The sequence below is a fragment of the Panulirus ornatus genome, chromosome 55 (assembly GCF_036320965.1).
Source record: "Panulirus ornatus isolate Po-2019 chromosome 55, ASM3632096v1, whole genome shotgun sequence".
Lineage (NCBI taxonomy): Eukaryota > Metazoa > Arthropoda > Malacostraca > Decapoda > Palinuridae > Panulirus > Panulirus ornatus.
Window position 1 is genome coordinate 30,783,855 of NC_092278.1, and position 23,555 is coordinate 30,807,409.

Sequence of the window (23,555 nt, forward strand, 5' to 3'; positions counted from 1 at the left end):
ATATCTGCCACTCTATCATCAAACACATTCAACAAACCTTCAAAATACTCACTCCATCTCCTTCTCACATCACCACTACTTGTTATCACCTATCCATTTGCGCCCTTCACTGAAGTTCCCATTTGCTCCCTTGTCTTGCGCACTTTATTTACCTCCTTCCAGAACATCTTTTTATTCTCCCTAAAATTTAATGATACTCTCTCACCCCAACTCTCATTTGCCCTCTTTTTCACCTCTTGCACCTTTCTCTTGACCTCCTGTCTCTTTCTTTTATACATCTCCCACTCAGTTGCATATATATATATATATATATATATATATATATATATATATATATATATATATATATATATATATATATACATATATATATATATATATATATATATATATATATATATATATATATATATATATATATATATATATATATACAATCAAACAATAACAATTACTGAAGGCTGTAGACATGACAGGTGCAGCTTCACGGAAACTGGAGAAACAAGACAGAAAATGATTTCAAGGATATCCGTGGTGTTCAGCTGACCGTGACATATTCATGGATCGCTGGGGGTGGAGCGTATAGTTTCGAATCCTGGTTGCGGTTGCCGGCCCACAATCACCCCAGACGTTCATTCCCCCCCCAGGGATTGGTGGATTAATTGAGTACTTGGCTTAAACTAGGTTATGAAATATATATATATGTATATATATATATATATATATATATATATATATATATATATATATTTTTTTTTTTTTTTATACTATTCGCCATTTCCCGCGATAGCGAGGTAGCGTTAAGAACAGAGGACTGGGCCTTTGAGGGAATATCCTCACCTGGCCCTCTTCTCTGTTCCTTCTTTTGGAAAATTAAGAAAAAATAACGAGAGGGGAGGATTTCCAGCCCCCCGCTCCCTTCCCTTTTAGTCGCCTTCTACGACACGCAGGGAATACGTGGGAAGTATTCTTTCTCCCCTATCCCCAGGGAAATATATATATATATATATATATATATATATATATATATATATATATATATATATATATATATATATATATATATATATATTATTTTGCTTTGTCGCTGTCTCCCGCGTTAGCGAGGTAGCGCAAGAAAACAGACGAAAGAATGGCCCAACCCACCCACATACACATGTATATACATACACGTCCACACACGCAAATATACATACATATACATCTCAGTGTGAATATATATATATACACACACAGACATATAAATGTATACACATGCACATAATTCATACTGTCTGCCTTTATTCATTCCCATCGCCACCTCGCCACAAATGGAATAACAACCCCCTCCCCACTCATGTGTGCGAGGTAGCGCTAGGAAAAGGCAACAAATGCCCGACACTCAGTCTCTAGCCGCCATGTAATAATGCACCGAAACCACAGCTTCTATTCCACATCCAGGCCCCACAGAACTTTCCATGGTTTACCCCAGACGCTTCACATGCCCTGGTTCAATCCATTGACAGCACGTCGACCCCGGTATGCCACATCGTTCCAATTCACTCTATTCCTTGCACACCTTTCACCCTCCTACATGTTCAGGCCCCTATCACTCAAAATCTTTTTCACTCCATCTTTCCACCTACAATTTGGTCTCCCACTTCTCCTCGTTCCCTCCACCTCTGACACTCTTGGTCAATCTTTCCTCACTCATTCTCTCCATGTGACAAAACCATTTCAAAACACCCTCTTCTGCCCTCTCAACCACACTCTTTTTATTTCCACACATCTCTCTTACCCTTACATTACTTACTCGATCAAACCACCTCACACCACATATTGTCCTCACACATCTCATTTCCAGCACATCCACCCTCCTGCGCACAACTCTATCCATAGCCCACGCCTCGCAACCACACAACGTTGTTGGAACCACTATTCCTTCAAACATACCCATTTTTGCTTTCCGAGATAATGTTCTCGACTTCCAAACATTCTTCAAGGCTCCCAGAATTTTCGCCCCCTCCCCCACCCTATGATTCACTTCCGCTTCCATGGTTCCTTCCGCTGCCAGATCCACACCTAAATATCTAAAACACTTTACTTCCTCCAGTTTTTCTCCATTCAAACTTACCTCCCAATTGACTTGACCCTCAACCCTACTGTACCTAATAACCTTGCTCTTATTCACATTTACTCTCAACTATCTTTTGGTAAACATATTTACCAAATGGCGTCCTAGCTTCGTCTCTTCGATGTATATCAACTGACTTACATTTCTCTCTTGTGTCTCTCCTGATGATGTGATTATTACACGAAAGTGCACTTGGGAACTTATCGTGTTTCACTTTCCCCGTGGACTCATAGGAATATCTTGACCACGCGCAAAATTGTGAGCCTTTCCAATATATATATATACATATATATATATATATATATATATATATATATATATATATATATATATATATATATATATATATATATATATATATATATATATATATCGTTGATGGGGCCTTTATAAGGGCATTAAGTTGCCAGTGCCGTCTCAGCTAATATAAGGAAAAAAAAGGACAATAAAGCAAATATAAATGAGAATATCTGGGGTACATTGCTTACAGAATAGTGTAGTACCCAGGTCTTCCTAGAGATGACAAAGAAACTTCCTGACTGTTGAGAATTCAGTGGAGTATTCATCAGCATAGACCTATGAAAGGAAGAACTAGGAAACGAATATTTAGGCACCATTCACGAAATGGAAAACGGGAGAGGTGAAAAAACATCAAAGAGGCAGATGAACTTAAAAGGTTGTCCGTTCATCCATGGCAGATCAACCTCCCGAGTCTCCATCTACGGAAAAAATCTGACATGAGAAAATTATGTTGTTTTCCACGGTGTGTAGACCGATTTGATGGCCATCTGGCCTCTGGGAAGATCCAGCTAGTAAACACGACCCCGATATGTTCAACGTGAGGGTAAGATCTATGTCCAAACGAAGAACTTTCCTTCTCACAGAGCTACTAAAGTTACGAAGTTCATTACTCACTGCATTAAACACACTTAGTCACAGCTGTGACCTAACAGTAACTTGCCAAACCACCGTTGTTAGACAAACACTGTTGTTGCCACGTTATTTCTCATCCCTCAACTTGTATCGGTCACTGGCTAAACACAGCTTGGTCTCTCTCTCTCTCTCTCTCTCTCTCTCTCTCTCTCTCTCTCTCTCTCTCTCTCTCTCTCTCTCTCTCTCTCTCTCTCTCTCTCTCTCTCTCTCTAGGAACGATACCTTCCAAAAAGAAAAAAGTCTATTATGTCGTTGGGGGGAAAAAGATACGCCTAGATCTAATGATATCGATGATATATCACAAAGGTTCGAAGAACAAGGAGACCAAACCAGTGCTGAAGTCCTGACAACATCACCTATGCTGTCATCCACGCCAGCGCTTCATCCTTATCCCAGCTCAATTAACATTAGCCACTGTTGAACTCATCCTTGTGTGGCAGAGCCAACTGTCTTACCTAGAAGGGCAAGTGAAGTCGCTTGTGAACCGTCTCTCAACAACTTAGATTTTGCTTTTGTAGTAAGTGTTAAAAGGGAAATTCACGTGAGAGTAGGAATCAGCATTGAATTTGTGTATTATGTACACACGGTGAAAAAAAAAAAAAAGTATTTTACCACTTTTTGTGCGAAACAATATTACACCATGGAGGAAGGATTTTGAAAAATGCTCGCTGGTCTAGCCTTACACTAATAGCCCTGATTTCATAATACATCGAATACTAAAGACATATGCAATCATTTTCCATAATAACTGTTTTATTGATTTCCTATCTCGATGGAAATGACCAAAAAGTAATGAGAAATTTGTCTCACAATCATGCATACCAACCCTACCGAGGCAACACGAAACGTATCGATCAACTCAAATTTCAGCAGACCTATCAGGTAAGATACTTCTTTTACCAAGTGTACAGACGAAGATCGTCTTGCTTTCGACGTAACGCGAAATATATCATGGCACATTCTCATCTTCTGTGTCTGAAAGACTGCGTGTCGATGCATGAAATGTGAAAATATTTAAGTTAAGAAAGGTGTAGGATAATGAAATGCGAGAGACAACGTATTTCTTTTTTTATTTTTTTTGTATCAACGAAGTTCCGACGGCGAATTGGTGACAGGACGTAGTAAAATAAGTGGGGCGGTTAAGCTCGATTAAGTGGGGCGTGATGGAGTGAATTGTATCTGACTATTGACCGTGCAGGGTTTGGAAGGACTGCTCGCCTATTTGTCAATGTGATAGCAGGGAAGTTAGACGCGGGAGGTGAGTTGCTAAAGAGGCAAGTTGCGCATTTCGATATATATCATGACCTTTCGATGTGTAGCGGTAAGCATTCCAAACCGTGGCGCATTCGCGGGCCGCCCAGGGTCGAGCGCATAGGTTCAAATACCTATTGTGGTAGTAGGTCTACAGTCAGCCTAGCTGATCATCCACCCCTAAGGGTTAGTCGATATGATGGGTCCTTACCTTCCTCACCACCCCATCGATGAACAAATTAAACAACCATGGAGACGTCACGCACCCCTGCCGCAGACAGACATTCACTGGGACCCAATCACTTTCCTCTCTTCCTACTCGTACACATGCCTTACATCCTTGGTAAAAACTTTTCACTGTTTCTAGCAGCTTACCTCCCACACTATACCTCTTAATACTTCCACAAAGCATCTCTATCAACACTATCATATGCCTTCTCCAGATCCATAAATGCTACATACAAATCCATTTGTTTTTCTGAGTATTTCTCACATACATTCTTCAAAAGGAAACACTTGATCCACACATCCCCTACCACTTCTGAAACCACACTGCACTTCTCCAATCCGATGTTCTGTACATGCCTTCATCCTCTCAATCAATACCCTCCCATACAATTTCCCAGGAACAGTCAACAAACTCATTCCTCTGTAGTTTGAACACTCACCTTTATCCCCTTTACCTTTGTACAATTGCACTATGCACGCATTCCGCCAATCCACAGACACTTCACCATGAACCATACATATACTGAATATCCTTACCAACCAACCAACAACACACTACCCTCTTTCTTAATCAATTCCACTGCAATACCATCCAAACCCGCCACCTTGCCGGATTTCATCTTTCGCAAAGCTTTCACTACCTCTTCTTTGTTTACCAAACCAATCTCCCTGACCCTCTCACTTTGCACACCACCCCGACCAAAACATCCTATATCTGCCACTCTATCATTAAACACATCCAAGGTTTGTAGCATTGGTGGCAACACAGAAAGCCTCAATTTCTTGAACTTCCAGGGGATCAAAAGGGCGAGTGATTGAACCTGCTATGCGTGGTCTTTTTGCAAAGTAGTTTCTAAACTGGAAAAGTTTAATTTTGATAATCGAGAAGGTCGGGGGAAAAATTGAAAGACTGTGATTAGCATAGTTATGGAAGAGGAGTTGACAGCAAATGGAAATGTCTTTAAAAAGACAAAATCTTAGGCCAAACTACACCATATAGTGACTGAAGATGGGATTGATGTGAGGATGGAGGAAGCGATTGGGAACAGCAGCAAGATACTCTCCATGTGGATACACAAGCAGAGCGGAGAGTGGTTTCTTCGCTGTGATAAAAAAGATATGTAACTGTGTAGAGTGAAGATGAGAATGAACATGACTGATGCTAGTGCAAGTATTTTGTGATGTAAGAAGACTGTAGCAACAGATATGAAGATAAATTTTTCCAGGCTGGCTAAGTATGGTAAGCAGGTAGAGTAATCCAGTTCGATACCTGGTTCATTGCCTTGCTTATTCTTTATGTTTAGATAAGAAAAAGATTATTTTTTTCTAATTTTCCAAAAGATGGAACAGAGAAGGGGGCCAGGTGAGGATATTCCCTCAAAGGCCCAGTTCTCTGTTCTTAACGCTACCTCGCTAACGCGGGAAATGGCGAATAGTTTGAAAGAAAAGAAAAGAAAAAGAAATGCACACAAAGAAAGGGAAGACAAAACGTATCTCTTGTTGATGAAAAAGATTAGTAATAGTTGTAAATCCTCAAGAAAAGACAGTACAATGACCACGTCTGGCCAGACACTCACACTCCCATTGGACCCAAATCTTGTGCCAGCTGTATCATGAGTCCCGAAACATTTGGCGGTACTGCTGAAGTGTTACTTTATTCACTGATGTATTCTTTAGGCACCAACCACCTGACCCCAGGAGTCACCAAAGGATGGTTGATGCCAAAAGCCACCAGAGGATTGTTGGTGATGTTACCCAGATCCACCAGAGGATAGTTTGGTGAAAATACTCAGGGCCGCTAGAGGATAGTTAGTGAGGTTACTAGGCGTTGCCAGAGGATGACAGTGTGAAGGTACCAGTTCCCTAGCCTCCATGTCACATCTAACCTCCATGTCACGCGTAGACTCAGGGTTACATTTTACTTCCATGTCACATGTAACCTCGTTGTCACATGTAGCCTCCGTGTCACATTCAGTCATCACATAACAACTTTCGTTACAGAGGTCTGAAGTTCATTATCCATCAGCATGACTTAAGAGTCAGGAAATTCTTGAGGGACTGGATCCATAGCCCTACCACCAAATCGTGCAACGTGCAAAATTCTGGACGAAGTGGATTGAAAACCAGGTTACTTATCATACAAAAGAAAAGTATTTATTAATAGTCATGGTATAAAATATAAAACAATTGCAACAGAACAATAAATGGTTATAAACAATCATAGACCACATCGTGAGTGATGTGATCTCTTAAGCGTAGGAAGCGAGTCAGTGTCCCGACACGTCGGTGTGTCTATTGCTGGAACAGAAAGACCGTCTGTGGGGCGAGGGTGGGGCCGGAGAGTGTGTACTGGGTGGATGGGACGGGCGCAGGCGGGGCAGCAAAACGGTTGTTGTTGGCGGCGCTGGCGGCGGCGGCGTCTTCCAGACGAGCCTTCTCGATCTGGGCGATGGCGTGGGCGGGGAGGGGCGGCGGTACAGGTAGACGGTCAGATTCAACACGGTAGCCATTGCCGTCGGCCACGAAGGTAAAGAGTCCAGGTGTGCCGTCAGGGAAGGTGAACCTGCGGAGAAAAGTGAACACTTCGTCAGCAGTGGCTTCTATCAGTCGATGACAACGTGAATATCATCAGAGTGATTTGCGCCTTTGATTTCTATTCTCCTTAACTCTTCATAAACTTAAGAAAACAATAGGAAATGTAAGCTATTCCTGCAGATGCTTACAGATGTACGGGATACGTTTCATTTTATTAAACTAAACCTTGGAACAATGTTTTCATCACTGCCCTTCAGCAAAGTTGACATGTAAGACAGTCTCGTGAAGCAAAAAGTACGTCAAACAGCCCTGAATACTCACGACCAACGGCCTTGTGATGCTACGGCACCATCCGGCCCCTGGGGAGCTCCCTGCTCCTGACGACTGATGCCGTCAGCGCTCTCATAGTTGAAGCTGTAGGTTCCGACGGCGTCAGGACCTTCACGGTCGTCTCTCAGGATCTGTACAGGAGGTGGCCTGGGTGGGCCTCTGTAGGTCTGCGGTGCTAGGCCACCGAGGCTCGGGGCCTGGGCTACGGTTGGTGCAGAGCTAGGGAAACTGAACTCAGAGGCAGCACTGGCCACCGCCAACAGGCAGGAGAAGATAATCTGGGAAGAAAGCAGAAATTCATTTCCTATTTACATTAGAGCATCGTCAGGTCAGAGGAAAGGTAGCTGTGTGTGCCGTTGTTTGGGTAGCAAAACATTATATCATAAAGGGAGAAATCTGCATATCCATTTCTATCTATCTATCTATCAATTCATCTATTTGTCTATCTATCTATCTATCTATCTATATATATATATATATATATATATATATATATATATATATATATATATATATATATATATATATATATATATATATATATAATGGGAAATGGGAAAACTTAATAGCTTTAACGTTTCGACCCTGGGGTCGAAACGTTAAAGCTATTAAGTTTTCTCATTCCTCCTCTTAGTCTTCCTCCACCTACACTCTCATGTGTGTGTGTGTGTGTGTGTGTGTGTGTGTGTGTGTGTGTGTGTGTGTGAGATAGAAAACGTAGAACAATCCCTTGATATACAAGGAAGAGACTTAGCTAAGACTTTGCTGGTAAATAAGCGTTCCCGGATTGTGGTGTTCGGGTTGGTGATGTTCGGGTCTGGCATCATATGTCATAAAATTTTCATTATGTGGACAGGGAAGGAAAATGTTTAAGAATTTTGCCTACGACAAAGCAGTCAAGTTTGTATAGACCCTCACTAATATTAATGTTACAATTCTTTGCGTCTTTAGTAATGGGAGATTCAGTGGTATACATACATATATATATATATATATATATATATATATATATATATATATATATATATATATATATATATATATATATATATATATATATATATATATATATATTGATTGATTGAGAGGGTGAAGGCATGTACAGAGCATCAGACTGGGGAAGAGCAGTGTGGTTTCAGAAGCGGTAGAGGATGTGTGGATCAGGTGTTTGCTTTGAAGAATGTATGTGAAAAATACTTAGAAAAGCAAATGGATTTGTATGTAGCATTTATGGATCTGGAGAAGGCATATGATAGAGTGGATAGAGATGCTCTGTGGAAGGTATTAAGAATATATGGTGTGGGAGGCAAGTTGTTAGAAGCAGTGAAAAGTTTTTATCGAGGATGTAAGGCATGTGTACGTGTAGGAAGAGAGGAAAGTGATTGGTTCTCAGTGAATATAGGTTTGCGGCAGGGGTGTGTGATGTCTCCATGGTTGTTTAATTTGTTTATGGATGGGGTTGTTAGGGAGGTGAATGCAAGAGTTTTGGAAAGAGGGGCAAGTATGAAGTCTGTTGTGGATGAGAGAGCTTGGGAAGTGAGTCAGTTGTTGTTCGCTGATGATGCAGCGCTGCTGGCTGATTCATGTGAGAAACTGCAGAAGCTGGTGACTGAGTTTGGTAAAGTGTGTGAAAAAAGAAAGTTAAGAGTAAATGTGAATAAGAGCAAGGTTATTAGGGACAGTAGGGTTGAGGGTCAAGTCAATTGGGAGGTAAGTTTGAATGGAGAAAAACTGGAGGAAGTAAAGTGTTTTAGATATCTGGGAGTGGATCTGGCAGCGGATTGAACCATGGAAGCGAAAGTGGATCATAGGGTGGGGGAGGGGGCGAAAATTCTGGGAGCCTTGAAGAATGTGTGGAAGTCGAGAACATTATCTCAGAAAGCAAAAATGGGTATGTTTGAAGGAATAGTGGTTCCAACAATGTTGTATGGTTGCGAGGCGTGGGCTATGGATAGAGTTGTGCGCAGGAGGATGGATGTGCTGGAAATGAGATGTTTGAGGACGATGTGTGGTGTGAGGTGGTTTGATCGAGTAAGTAACGTAAGGGTAAGAGAGATGTGTGGAAATAAAAAGAGCGTGGTTGAGAGAGCAGAAGAGGGTGTTTTGAAATGGTTTGGGCACATGGAGAGAATGAGTGAGGAAAGATTGACCAAGAGGATATATGTGTCGGAGGTGGAGGGAACGAGGAGAAGTGGGAGACCAAATTGGAGGTGGAAAGATGGAGTGAAAAAGATTCTGTGTGATCGGGGCCTGAGCATGTAGGAGGGTGAAAGGAGGGCAAGGAATAGAGTGAATTGGATCGATGTGGTATACCGGGGTTGACGTGCTGTCAGTGGATTGAATCAGGGCATGTGAAGCGTCTGGGGTAAACCATGGAAAGCTGTGTAGGTATGTATATTTGCGTGTGTGGACGTATGTATATACATGTGTATGGGGGTGGGTTGGGCCATTTCTTTCGTCTGTTTCCTTGCGCTACCTCGCAAACGCGGGAGACAGCGACAAAGCAAAAAAACAAAAAAAGAATATATATATATATATATATATATATATATATATATATATATATATATATATATATATATATATATATATATATATATATATATATATATATATATATTTATAAATATATGCGAATATAGTGCATAGGAAGGCTCACTTCTATATCACATACAAACCTCCAACAGCCAGGATTGAACCCCGGGCCCCTAATAGGAAGATGACCATTCGATTACTATGTACTCGAATACCCTTCGTCTCACGTCGGTGTAACAGCGTCTACATTGGACAAACCCCATTAGGCTCACACAACCAGCAGATAGCATTTTACAGAACCTAACTGTACAACACGGAAGTATATATATATATATATGTATATACACACACACACGAATATAGTGCTTATGAACGTGCACTTCCATATAACATAAAAATCTTCAACAGCCAGGATCGAACCCGGGATCCCTGTGCAACAGGCGGGAGCGCTACCGCTTGGCTATAATCACCCCTAATAGAGAAATGACTATTCGAATACTATGTAATCGAATACCCTTCGTTTCACGTTGGTGAGCAACTGGGTCTACACTGGTCAAATTCCAGTGCATTCTCGTGTAACAATCACATCATCCAGGGAGATACAAGAAAGAAATATAACAGTCAGTTGATAACCAAGTAAAAAAGTGATTGCCCGAATGTAGGTCGGGTGCGTTCGAGTCCGGCAACAAGTGTATCATAGATTTATTATGTGACAAGAAGGGGAACTTTTTACAAATTTTATCCGCAATAAAGCAATCCAATTTGTATAGACCTCCACTAATATTAATGTTATAATCTTTTATGTCTTTGATAATAGAAGACCCAATCATATTTTTCAGGATACAGGAGTTAGAGTTGATAACTGAGATGGCATTACGCCGTCAATACATTGATCATAATTTTCAACATAATTAAACAAGGTATTTGTTTCTATCCTGTTCTTATACTATATATATATATATATATATATATATATATATATATATATATATATATATATATATATATATATATATATATATATGTTGCTTAATTCTAACAAAAAGATCCTAACCAGTGTGCCCAACTTAAGACTTATCACAATTTCTACATAGCACTCTATAGATGCATCCTGCAAAACTTTCTAGTGAGTTCCTGATTAAGATATGCTTTATAATATTGTTGTTCCTGAAGGCAACATTTACATCAAAGGATTTAAGCAACATGGAAAGTAAAGTAAAATTATAATCAAAAGGGAGAACTCAAAGGTTCTTGGTGTCAAGGGAAGGTTTGGGTTCAAAACTTTAAAATGATTTATTTGCAAACTTAAGAGATTTATCAGTGAAAGATCTAGGATACTTTAACTTGGATCCAATAGAATATATCTTTTCAAACTCATCATTAGTAAACTCGGGACAGCAAATACGTAATGCCCGAAGGAACATAGACTGTAATGATGATAATTTAACTGTCATGTTGGGCTGAGTAGTAATGGATATATGAGCGAACGTTTGTAGATTTTCTGTATATACGAAACTTAAGCTTGTTTCTTTGCCTATGGATGATGCAGTCTAAAAATGGTGATATACCATTATTTTGATTTTCTACACTAAATTTGATGGATAATACTAAATTATTAAGAATTGGGAGAAATGTTTGTAAATTTTCATTATATATTTCATATATATCCCAAGTGAATTGGGAGGTAAGTTTGAACAGAGAATAACTGGAGGATGTGAAGTGGATTCCTCCAGTCGCTTTATATGCCTAGGTACAGTCTACTGACAGCACATCGCGCCCTGTATACCACATCATTCGAATTCACTCCATCCTCCAAGGACATTAATCCCATAGCCTAACTTATGACTCAACATCGTCGCCATGTCGCCATGTCCACTCCCAGGTGTCTATAACACTTCGTTTCCTCCAAGTTTCCTCCACTCAGACTCAAGTCCCAACCAACCTGTCTTTCCCCAATGATAAACCTGATAGCCTTGTTCTTATTCACGTTCACTCACAACTTTCTCTTCTCACACACTCTTCTAAACTCAGACACCAAATTCTGCAATTTCTTACTCAAAATTACCGCCAGCGGTGTGTCATCAGCAAACAATAACTTATTCGCCTCGCAAGAACCCCTATCCCAACCTAAACATCCAAACTACTTTTCCCATCTAAATACCCTACATTTGCCACCCTGTCTTCAACAACATTCAACAGTCCTTCATAATACTCACTCAATCTCCTCTTCACCTCATCTCTACCGGTTATCACTTCCCCATTCGTCCTCTTCACTAATGCTCCCCTTTGTTCTCTTGGCTTCCCCACTTTAATAACCTGATTATAAAACATCTTCGTACTCTTCCTGAAGTTTCCTGATTTCCGTCGACCCATTCTCATGTCAAATTTTTCAGCACCCACACCTCCCTCTTGATCTTCTGCCTCTTTTTAATGTATACCTCCCAATCCCACGCCTTACGCGTTTACACCTCTATTTCTACTTTCACTAGCGGCTCTGCTTCTTAATCCAGGCAATCAATACCCTTTTTGCACATGTCCACTCTCACCTTCCGCATTTCACACATTTCTCTCGCACATGTCAGTAGTGCTTCCATGAATACTCTCCATTCCTCATTCACTCCTTAGCATCATCTACTCTTACCAATTTCCATTCTACACTTGATTTATCTTGTTGTCTCGATACAAAAACCTCTCTCCTAGGCTTATCTAATTCTACCATCCTCTTCTCACCCACATCATTTCCTCTCTTCCAAAAGCCTGTGCGAATCTTTACAATCGCCTCCACCAAGTAGTAATTACAGATCGTGCCGAGTAGGTACCCCTGTCAACACATTCACATCCAGGAGTTTACATATGCACGCCTATAAGTCAGTACGTAATCCAATTATGCCCGCTCCCTTCTTTCCTACTCACTCATGTGTGCTTAGGCATGTTCCCTTTTTAAACCATGTATTCCCAGTCACCAGTTTGTTTTTTAGCACGCAACTTCACAAGCTGTTCACCATTTCAATGATACTTGATCTCTCACATTATACACAGCTCCTCCCACACTACCGGTGTCTCTTACTTAGTCTTCTCGAGTCAAGTGCATTATCCACTTTCATTTTCACCCACATCAGCTTGAGCTTCGCGTCCTTCAACTATTTCACAAATTCCCAAAACTCCTTCATCATAAGTAAGCTCTCTTCTTAACACTAACCCATGACTTTACCCGTATAACATTCCTAAAACATTCTTACCCCTTACCTTTATGCTATGTTTCACTCAGATCCAGAGCACTCAGGTTCCTTTCCTCAAACACAAAACTTGTCCCTCCCTTCTTCTCACTTCTGTTACATCCACTCACATTCAGACACCGAGGAGGATGAGCACTCCACGCTTTGCTACTAGTGCTTCTGTTACAACTTTTGAAAACTTAAATACAAAAAGAGGAGGGTTTCGAGCCCCTCTCCCCTGCCCCTTTTGTTCGCCTTCTTCGCCACAAAGGGAAGACGTGGGAAGTATTATTTTTCCCCCGCGCTAAGGATATATATATATATATATATATATATATATATATATATATATATATATATATATATATATATATATATATATATATATATATATATATATATATATATATATATATATATATATATATATATATATATATATATATATATATGCATATATCAAAAGGCAGATCTTGGATGCGAGGCAGAAAGAGTGTTATGGATCACCAAAGTAACGTTTACACCATATACCGTCCAAGGCAGCAGGGGACAGGAAGGTCTGGCCTTACCTTGTTCATGTTGCACTGGTTGTGATGGCTCCAATGTGATTCCTCCTATCCTCTGACGCCTCTATATAGGCGCAACCTGGACCAGACAAGGTCGGGCTGTGTCAACTATCCGAGAGAAAGAGGACAAACCAGGTAGGGCAGGCCCACGCCCAGTCAAGTACCAGACACCGATGGGAAAGGGAGGCACTTTCCTCTTTTCCACGTCGTAAACAGGAGCGCCGGTCAGTGTCTTCAACTTAAGAAGAACACCTAGAGTCATGATAGCGCCGCCCCTCAGTGTTACTCACAGAAGTAACTGTTCCTCTACGCCTCACAGGGCGATAAGGACGTGTATACATCAGTCAGAGAGAGAAGGCTCCTCACATGTAGGCTCCTCACATGTAGGCTTCCACGTTATCAACGCATAAACATTCTGAATTAGTGTAACCACAAGTTTCTCCCCCAGTCCTCGACCAGACGCCAAGCTTGCCGGCCAACCGTATAGTTCCCTTGTCGATGAAAGGGTAGTGAGCGAACAATCAATTCCCTCAAATCCCATAAACCATATGCCTTTTCTGAAGACGCCTGTGCGGAAGTTTCAACATTTTATTACCGTTTTTAACTCACATTTGTGTAAGTACGTGACTCATGGAACTGATTCAGGTATGTACATGCTGAAGCAGGATCCAATGATATACATTCATACATGTCGCAGATGTTGACTGCACTTAGTAATGTATCCGGGACACTCCCCTTTCAGTCGGGAGGTTAAGCAACTCCACCAGCCAGGCGTAGGACCCTCCATGGCGAGGGAGCAAAAAGTGTAGAAAGTGTTTAACCCATACATATGGTTGGCTGGTGGCGGCAGCGTGTTGACCATCGTCCACCCTCCCGTGCGGGGCGAGCTGGTCTCAAGTTTTTTTGCGCGTCCAAGTCTATAACTACGATGGTAACAGTGATGATATTGATAATTATAGGAATCAAAGGAAACGTTGATGCCTCGGAGTCTTCTTCGAAGAATGGAGGGTGTTCTAGAGATCCAGAATGGACGTGGAATGAGACACTGCAAAAAAAGTCTGGACACACACACACACACACACACACACACACACACACACACACACACACACACACACACACACAACCTCAGAGACACAGAATACTTTGCATTTACCCCATACTTTGATGCAAGTATTACTGAGGACATATCTTAACAATGAAATAAATACATGAAGCCTTCAACCAACGTGAGACGAAGGGTATTCGATTACATGGTATTCGAATAGTCATTTCCCTTTTGGGGGCGATCATGGCTTACCTCCTGATTAACTTGTCTCTCAACCTACTGAAACTAAAAACCTCGCTGTTTTTCACATTTACTCTCAACTTTCTTCTTTCACTTATTTTACTAAACTCAGTCAACAACGTCGACAGTTTTTCACCGGAATCAGCCACGAGTGCTGTATCATCAGCGAAAAACAACTGACTCACTTCCCAAGCCCTCTCATCCACAACAGACTGTATACTTGCCCCTCTCTAAAAAACCTCTGCATTCACCTCCCTAACCACCTCATCCATAAACAAATTAAACAACCATGGAGACATCACACACCCCTGCCGCAAACTAGCATTCACTGGGAACCAATCACTTTCCTCTCTTCCTACTCGTACGCATGCCTTACATCCTTGATAAAAACTTTTCACTGCTTCTAACAACTTACCTTCCACACCATATATTCTTAATACCTTCCACAGAGTATCTCTATCAACTCTATCATATGCCTTCTCCAGATCCACAAATGCTACATATAGATCCATCTGTTTTTCTAAGTATTTCTCACTTACATTCTTCAAAGCAAACACCTGATCCACACATCCTCTACCGCTTCTGAAACTACAATGCGCTTTCCCAATCTGATGTTCTGTACATGCCTTTACCCTTTCAATCAATACCCTCTCATATGATTTCCCAGAAATACTCAACAGACTTATACCTTTGTAAGTTGAACACTCACCTTTATCCCCTTTGCCTTTGTTCAGTGGTACTATGCATGCATTCCGCCAATCCTCAGGCACATCATCATGAGCCATATATGCACTGAATATCCTTACCAACTAATCAACAACACAGTCACCCCCTTTTTTAATAAATTCCACTGCAATACCATCCAAACCTGCCGCCTTGCAGGCTTTCATCTTCCCTATAGCTTTCACTAACTCTTCTCTGTTTATCAAACCATACTCCCAGACTCTCACTTTGCACACCACCCCGACCAAAGCGCCCTATATCTGCCACTCTATCATCAAACACATTCAACAAACCTTCAAAATACGCACTCCATTTCCTTCTCACTTCGTCACTACCTGTTATCACTTCCCCTCTTGCCCCCTTCACTGATGTTTTCATTTGTTCTCTTGTCTTACGCACGTTATTTACCTCCTTCCAAAACACTTTTTCATTCTCCCTAAAACCTAATTATACTCTCTCACCCCAACTCTTATTTGCCTTCCTTTTCACCTCTTGCTATCCCTGGGATAGGGAAGAAAAGATACTGTCCTCGTATTTCCTCAGTGTCGTGAAGGGAAACGAAGAGTGATGGGAGCGGGGCTAGAAATCCTCCCCTCCTGTTTTACTTTTCCAAAATAAGGAATAAAGAACGGGACCAAGTTAGGATTTTGCTCTCAGAGGCTCAGTTATCTGTCCCTTACGCTAATTCACTAACGCAGAAAATGGCGAGTATATATATGTATATATATGTATGTATGACTCATGGTGAGGTGCCTGAGGATTGGCGGAATGCGTGCATAGTGCCATTGTACAAAGGCAAAGGGGATAAGAGTGAGTGCTCAAATTACAGAGGTATAAGTTTGTTGAGTATTCCTGGTAAATTATATGGGAGGGTATTGATTGAGAGGGTGAAGGCATGTACAGAGCATCAGATTGGGGAAGAGCAGTGTGGTTTCAGAAGTGGTAAAGGATGTGTGGATCAGGTGTTTGCTTTGAAGAATGTATGTGAGAAATACTTAGAAAAGCAAATGGATTTGTATGTAGCATTTATGGATCTGGAGAAGGCATATGATAGAGTTGATAGAGATGCTCTGTGGAAGGTATTAAGAATATATGGTGTGGGAGGAAAGTTGTTAGAAGCAGTGATAAGTTTTTATCGAGGATGTAAGGCATGTGTACGTGTAGGAAGAGAGGAAAGTGATTGGTTCTCAGTGAATGTAGGTTTGCGGCAGGGGTGTGTGATGTCTCCATGGTTGTTTAATTTGTTTATGGATGGGGTTGTTAGGGAGGTAAATGCAAGAGTTTTGGAAAGAGGGGCAAGTATGAAGTCTGTTGGGGATGAGAGAGCTTGGGAAGTGAGTCAGTTGTTGTTCGCTGATGATACAGCGCTGGTGGCTGATTCATGTGAGAAACTGCAGAAGCTGGTGACTGAGTTTGGTAAAGTGTGTGGAAGAAGAAAGTTAAGAGTAAATGTGAATAAGAGCAAGGTTATTAGGTACAGTAGGGTTGAGGGTCAAGTCAATTGGGAGGTGAGTTTGAATGGAGAAAAACTGGAGGAAGTGAAGTGTTTTAGATATCTGGGAGTGGATCTGGCAGCGGATGGAACCATGGAAGCGGAAGTGGATCATAGGGTGGGGGAGGGGGCGAAAATTCTGGGGGCCTTGAAGAATGTGTGGAAGTCGAGAACATTATCTCGGAAAGCAAAAATGGGTATGTTTGAAGGAATAGTGGTTCCAACAATGTTGTATGGTTGCGAGGCGTGGGCTATGGATAGAGTTGTGCGCAGGAGGATGGATGTGCTGGAAATGAGATGTTTGAGGACAATGTGTGGTGTGAGGTGGTTTGATCGAGTGAGTAACGTAAGGGTAAGAGAGATGTGTGGAAATAAAAAGAGCGTGGTTGAGAGAGCAGAAGAGGGTGTTTTGAAGTGGTTTGGGCACATGGAGAGGATGAGTGAGGAAAGATTGACCAAGAGGATATATGTGTCGGAGGTGGAGGGAACAAGGAGAAGAGGGAGACCAAATTGGAGGTGGAAAGATGGAGTGAAAAAGATTTTGTGTGATCGGGGCCTGAACATGCAGGAGGGTGAAAGGAGGGCAAGGAATAGAGTGAATTGGAGCGATGTGGTATACCGGGGTTGACGTGCTGTCAGTGGATTGAATCAAGGCATGTGAAGCGCCTGGGGTAAGCCATGGAAAGCTGTGTAGATATGTATATTTGCGTGTGTGGACGTATGTATATACATGTGTATGGGGGGGGCTGGGCCATTTCTTTCGTCTGTTTCCTTGCGCTACCTCGCAAACGCGGGAGACAGCGACAAAGTATAATAAAAAAAATAAAATATATATATATATATATATATATATATATATATATATATATATATATATAGTATTTATTTCATATTATATTTTGTCGTTGTCTCCCGCCCAACCCACCCACATACACATGTATATACACAAACGTCCACACACGCACTTTCCATACCTATACATTTCAACGTATACATACATATACATACACAGACATAGACATACATACACATGTACATACATATTCATACTTGCTACCTTCATCCATTTCTGTCGCCACCCCGCCATACATGAAATCTCCCCCCTCGCGCTTGTGCGAGGTAGCGGTAGGAAAAGACAACAAAGGCCACATTCGATCACACTCAGTCTCTAGCTGTCATGTGTAATGCACGGAAACCAAGAATGCAAGTAAACAAAGAGACATTGTTCATACAACTGGAAATGATTAAGATTCACATGAAAAGTTATACCCCAGTTTATTCAAAGATATATTCTTTAATTGCCAAAACCAAGGCTATGATCGTGAGACTGATTTTGATCGTATCTTCAGCACATATATTCGAACTTGTCTCGTGGGTCATCAAACAATATAAAGCAGGGTGGTGTATGGAGCGCCTCGCAGCTGCCAGTGAGGGGAAAAGTCCCGGTCTAAACCCAAAGTCTCTTGTGTCGGAATTTCCTTCAGTTTGCTTCCGCTGCTGTAATACAACTGGCTATGACCACGTAGCTCTGTGTCTGCCTCCCACTGTACCGAGAGATGTTGCTTATTGATATTGTATTCTTCTTCTTCTTCTTCTTCTTTTTCTTCTTCTTCTTCTTCTTCTTCTTCTTCTTCTTCTTCTTCTTTCTTCTTCTTCTTCTTCTTCTTCTTCTTCTTCTTCTTCTTCTACTTCTTCTTCTTCTTCTTCTTCTTCTTCTTCTTCTTCTTCTTCTTCTTCTTCTTCTTCTTCTTCTTCTTCTTCATCTACTTCGTCCCATCAGTCGGGGTATTCACGTCATCCTTTCAATCTGAAACCGCTTTCCTTGAAGCTTGGTCGGCATGTGGCAAGGGACCTCACTCAAACTCTCTCTCTCTCTCTCTCTCTCTCTCTCTCTCTCTCTCTCTCTCTCTCTCTCTCTCTCTCTCTCTCTCTCTCTCTCTCTCTCTCTCTCTCTCTCTCTCTCTCTCTCTCTCTCTCTCTCTCTCTCTAGGTCATGTAAAGAATTTTTCTGGGTGGGTCAGGGGTCAAACAACCTTCCCCTCCCTCCCACCCCACCCCACCCACAAAAAAAAAAAAAAAATATATATATATATATATATATATATATATATATATATATATATATATATATATATATATATATATATATATATATATATATATGCACTGTTGTTCCATACAGTCCTTCGCCTCATTCGAAGTGGAATGGTTTTTTTTTTTCCATGAATTTGTATCCATTACCGCCAGTAAAATCAGACCAATTAAGTCTTAAGCTGCTTTGATATTAGGTCAACAAAAGCAAAGGCTTTGAAAATTTTGAGTCCTTGTATTAGATCCACTCTTGACCTTCTCTTTCTAAGCTAGATAGATTCAAATCGTATTGTTGGCTCTCATAGGATCAGTAATGATAATGTTCTATTTGCTGAATGGAAATCCTATATTGGAGAAAGGAAGTCTCATATGCTCTTACCATTTATGTTTTAGTTTGATTTAATAAAGTAACGCACAAGCGTAACCTTTTATTTGTAACTGTACGGGGAGGGAGTTCTCAACTCCCGGGGCCCCATCTCTTCAACGTTCTGTACCATCGTACACATTCCGTTACGCTGTCTGTATCTATCATGTCTGCATTCACTTCATTCCTTTCATTCACTGCTCTTACACAGTGACATTATAGTCTCACATTTTTTTTTAAACAAGTTTCTTGCTTTTGGAGTGAAAAAGATTTTGAGTGATTGGTTCCTAAACATGTAGGAAGGTGAGAGTTGTGCAAGGAATTGAGTGAATTGGAACGATGTGATCTACCCGGGTCGACGCGCTATCAATGAACTGAACCAGGGTATGTGAAATGTTATGTTCTGTGGTTGCTCTGTCCCTACATCTCTCGAAGAACTGTCCACTGTCTACGTCATCAACCTTATTTAGAGTACTTAAGGGGTTGTCACCCTCCACTCTTTTCTCTTCCAAAGTAAACAAAAACCTCTAAGTATGCATGTGTGTCTGTGTATGTGTCTGTGTGTGTATATGTGTGTGTGTGTGTGTGTGTGTGTGTGTGTGTGTGTGTGTGTGTGTGTGTGTGTGTGTGTGTGTGTGTTCAAAAATATAAATGATCTTCATTCATATTTTCTTTTCTTTATACCTACATGCGTCTCCACCTCCCAAAACGCACTGCCGGTGGGCGAGCAGTGCTGCTCCAGCACAGCCTCCTTGCCTAAACAGGGTATCTACTGAAGCCTTTCGCTCGAGAAGCAGATATCATTGCCTCACTCACAGACGATTTACTGCTCCAGTGGATGACGTGCTCTTCAGACCTCTCCTTTCACCACACTCACATCTACTCGTCTCGCCAATCTTGGCTGTGTTACATTTCGGCCATCATCCTCCGCAGTGTATAGTCGATGGCCGTAGACCTCAGCAGACAAGCTATGGTATCATTCTGTTGCAGGATGAGCCAAAAGATTAAGAAAAGAGAGAAATAGAAGAGGGGAGGCTGGTTGACGCAACGTCCTGGGTCAGGAGCAAGAGAGGAGGTGGATGAAGACTAAGGCGGTTGTCTTGGGGGTGGAGGGCCGGGAGGATGAATGCAGCGGACTTGCGTCTTCCACCAACCACCATCTCTGGGGTCCGACCACCATCTCTCAAGTTTGTCACATCATCTGACGGTGTTTGTCTGTGTGTATATTGTCTTATGCATGTGTATGAGTGTGCGATCCAATGTATGTTTATTTATGTAGGTATATATATATATATATATATATATATATATATATATATATATATATATATATATATATATATATGTGTGTGTGTGTGTATGTGTGTGTGTGTATGTGTGTGTGTGTGTGTGTGTGTGTGTGTGTGTGTGTATGTGTTTCTTTATGGAGGATGAGCGTCTTGCATGTGGTGATATGCTTTCCTGCATGCACAAAGCATGTGTCATCATAAAGCGAGGATGGAGATGTCTGTCAGAAATGATTTAGCCAGCCTTCCACTGTGCCTCTTCTTTCAACAGCCTTTCTAAACGATTGACCTAATATTTTTCTCATAAACAAAAGATTATCATTCAAAATGAAACAAAAAGAAATCAGAAAAGCCATCTCTTTAGAAGCTGAAATTTCCTAACTGTATTGTGTCGGTGTCTCCTCTCGCTTCCTGGGGGTCACACAAGTGCGTGTATGTGGAAGCATGTTGAACACGCGACATACGAACGTGTCACACGTGTTACGTGCTTCGTGGCTGTTGAAATTCTTTGTGGCGAAGGGCAGACGCCGACAATTCCCTTCCTCCAGCACGTATGTGAATGGGACGCGATAAGGAGAATGTTCTACGGTTACCGCGTATGTGACGGGCGCCAGATGGGGAGAATGGACCAGATACATCGCAAGAAAAAAAGAAATAGAAAGCCCCAGAGGGATAAGCCCTTTCCCCGGCCGTGTGAAGCGAAATTGAAAGTAATGTCGGTCCATCCCTCGCTCCTTCTGAAGAGAGTGAATCAAATGAAAAAAAAAAGGGGAAATAGACCATATTAAGCTCAGTGTACCTGACTGTCGACTTAACCTTAGACACACACACACAAAAAAAATCTGATGCGGCAGCAACAAACTGATGCTGGCGAAGGATTTAGCTTCCTGTTACTCGTGTGTACAGCCAGCCACCGTCCCCACAACTCACCGCCAGACTTGCGTCACCAGCCTAACAACAACCAACATCTGTGATGCGACTTCGACGAACGGTGAACTCATTTTTGCTGTATACGTTCAGAACCAGAGAGACATCGCTGTGTCGTATGAGAGAGGAGTCTATCAATCCCTCATTACCGTAGGATGTTATCATTTATTTCCTCTTCTTTTTTTTGTTGTTGTCATACTTGGTAAGGCTGAGGTAACCGCTGGAACTGGTGAGGGGCTCAGAGCTCCCTTCACAGCGAGAGGCGTGTTGCTCTAGGTGCGGACGAAGCTTTCACTTCCCTCTCAGTTGGTTCCTTCAAGGTCAAGAAGTGGAGAAAGGGCGGCACCCTGCCCTGTGGAGTCGCCCTGTTCATGGGCGGCACCCTGCCAAGGGGCGACACCCTGCCCTATGGAGACACCCTGCCTAGCAGCAACACCCGGCTTAGCGGCGCAACTCTGCCCAAGGGCGGCACCCGTTCCAAGGGCGCCATCCGCCCCATCCGGCCATCATCTAGGAAGAGGAAGTAGAGAGCAAAGGTCAGGGAGAGAGATGGGAGAACGTAGGGAGAGAAACGTTGATTAACTGATATACCAATTGACAGATCGGAGGAGGAGGAGGAGGGGGACGTACCGTGGGTAAGAAAGAGCATTCAATGAAGGACAGAGAGAGAGAGAGAGAGAGAGAGAGAGAGAGAGAGAGAGAGAGAGAGAGAGAGAGAGAGACAGAGACAGAGACAGAGACAGAGACAGAGAGAGAGAGAGAGTCACATAGAGTTACGTAGATACACAGACCAGACAGACCCAAAGTCCAAGCGAGGTGGTCTGGCCTTAACACTGATTAAAAGATATAAAGAATGTAATCCCCTTAAAAGGAGTAGGAGAACAGACTAGCAAAGCAAAGACTCTCTCCTCACCTGCCACTCCCTCCGGCATCACGCCGGACAGAAAACAGGCAGTTAAAAAAAAGAAAAAGTACCTTGCAGGACTAATAATGTCTGAAGGAAAATTTCATAGGACTGAACATGAGTTTGTCTTGTATCCCATCACCAACGACATGCTGATCCCTTCACTCTTTTGTTCTGTTATAAAGACAATGAAAGGGATAAACCTGAGCTCCAGTCTCTCGACTTAACTATGTCATATCACTCCTTATGTTACAGAAAGATACCATAATTCTTATTTACTCTCTCAAAGCAGATGACATGGGTTAATCAATGTTAGTATGATACGGCAACATGGCCAGGGAGAGATCAATGGTTGAGAAGGTAGCATGACATACCACTGTGTTATGATGACTGATTAGATGAATTTTTCAATACCAGAGAGTGACAAGTGATGATCAAGCCTAAGTTTGAAGATATTAAGGGTGTTGCTCTGAACAATATTTTCTGAGCTCTAATTCCACGCATCAGTAATGTCGCTGGTAAAGAAATATTTCATACAGTCCACATTAACTGCATGATCTCTAAGTCTGGTGCTACTGTAAAGAAATTTTGAATATCAACGTTCCTGAACCCTTTAAGTATTTCGAGACAATCTATCATTTTGCTTCGGAGACGCCTCTTGCTGAGGGAGAACAGTTCCAACACTCAGGTCCTCATGTGGTTTGTAACACAAAAAAAAGGAATCGATTGAGTTGCTCTTCGCTGCATTGCTTCCAATATAAGAATATCCATGCT

The 23,555-nt window shown here is 41.7% G+C and overlaps 1 protein-coding gene across 1 annotated transcript; it reads right to left on the bottom strand.

Moving 5' to 3' along the window:
• Nucleotides 1-6,653: 6,653 nt before the first annotated feature.
• LOC139765424 (cuticle protein 2-like) lies at nucleotides 6,654-13,803 on the bottom strand. Its single transcript, XM_071692786.1, has 3 exons — nucleotides 13,710-13,803; nucleotides 7,382-7,668; nucleotides 6,654-7,088 (listed from the first exon to the last, which is right to left on the bottom strand). Exons 1-3 carry the CDS (start codon nucleotides 13,716-13,718, stop codon nucleotides 6,818-6,820), a joined length of 567 nt encoding a protein of 188 aa, XP_071548887.1. The 5' UTR covers nucleotides 13,719-13,803; the 3' UTR covers nucleotides 6,654-6,817.
• Between the last annotated feature and the right edge of the window lie 9,752 nt (nucleotides 13,804-23,555).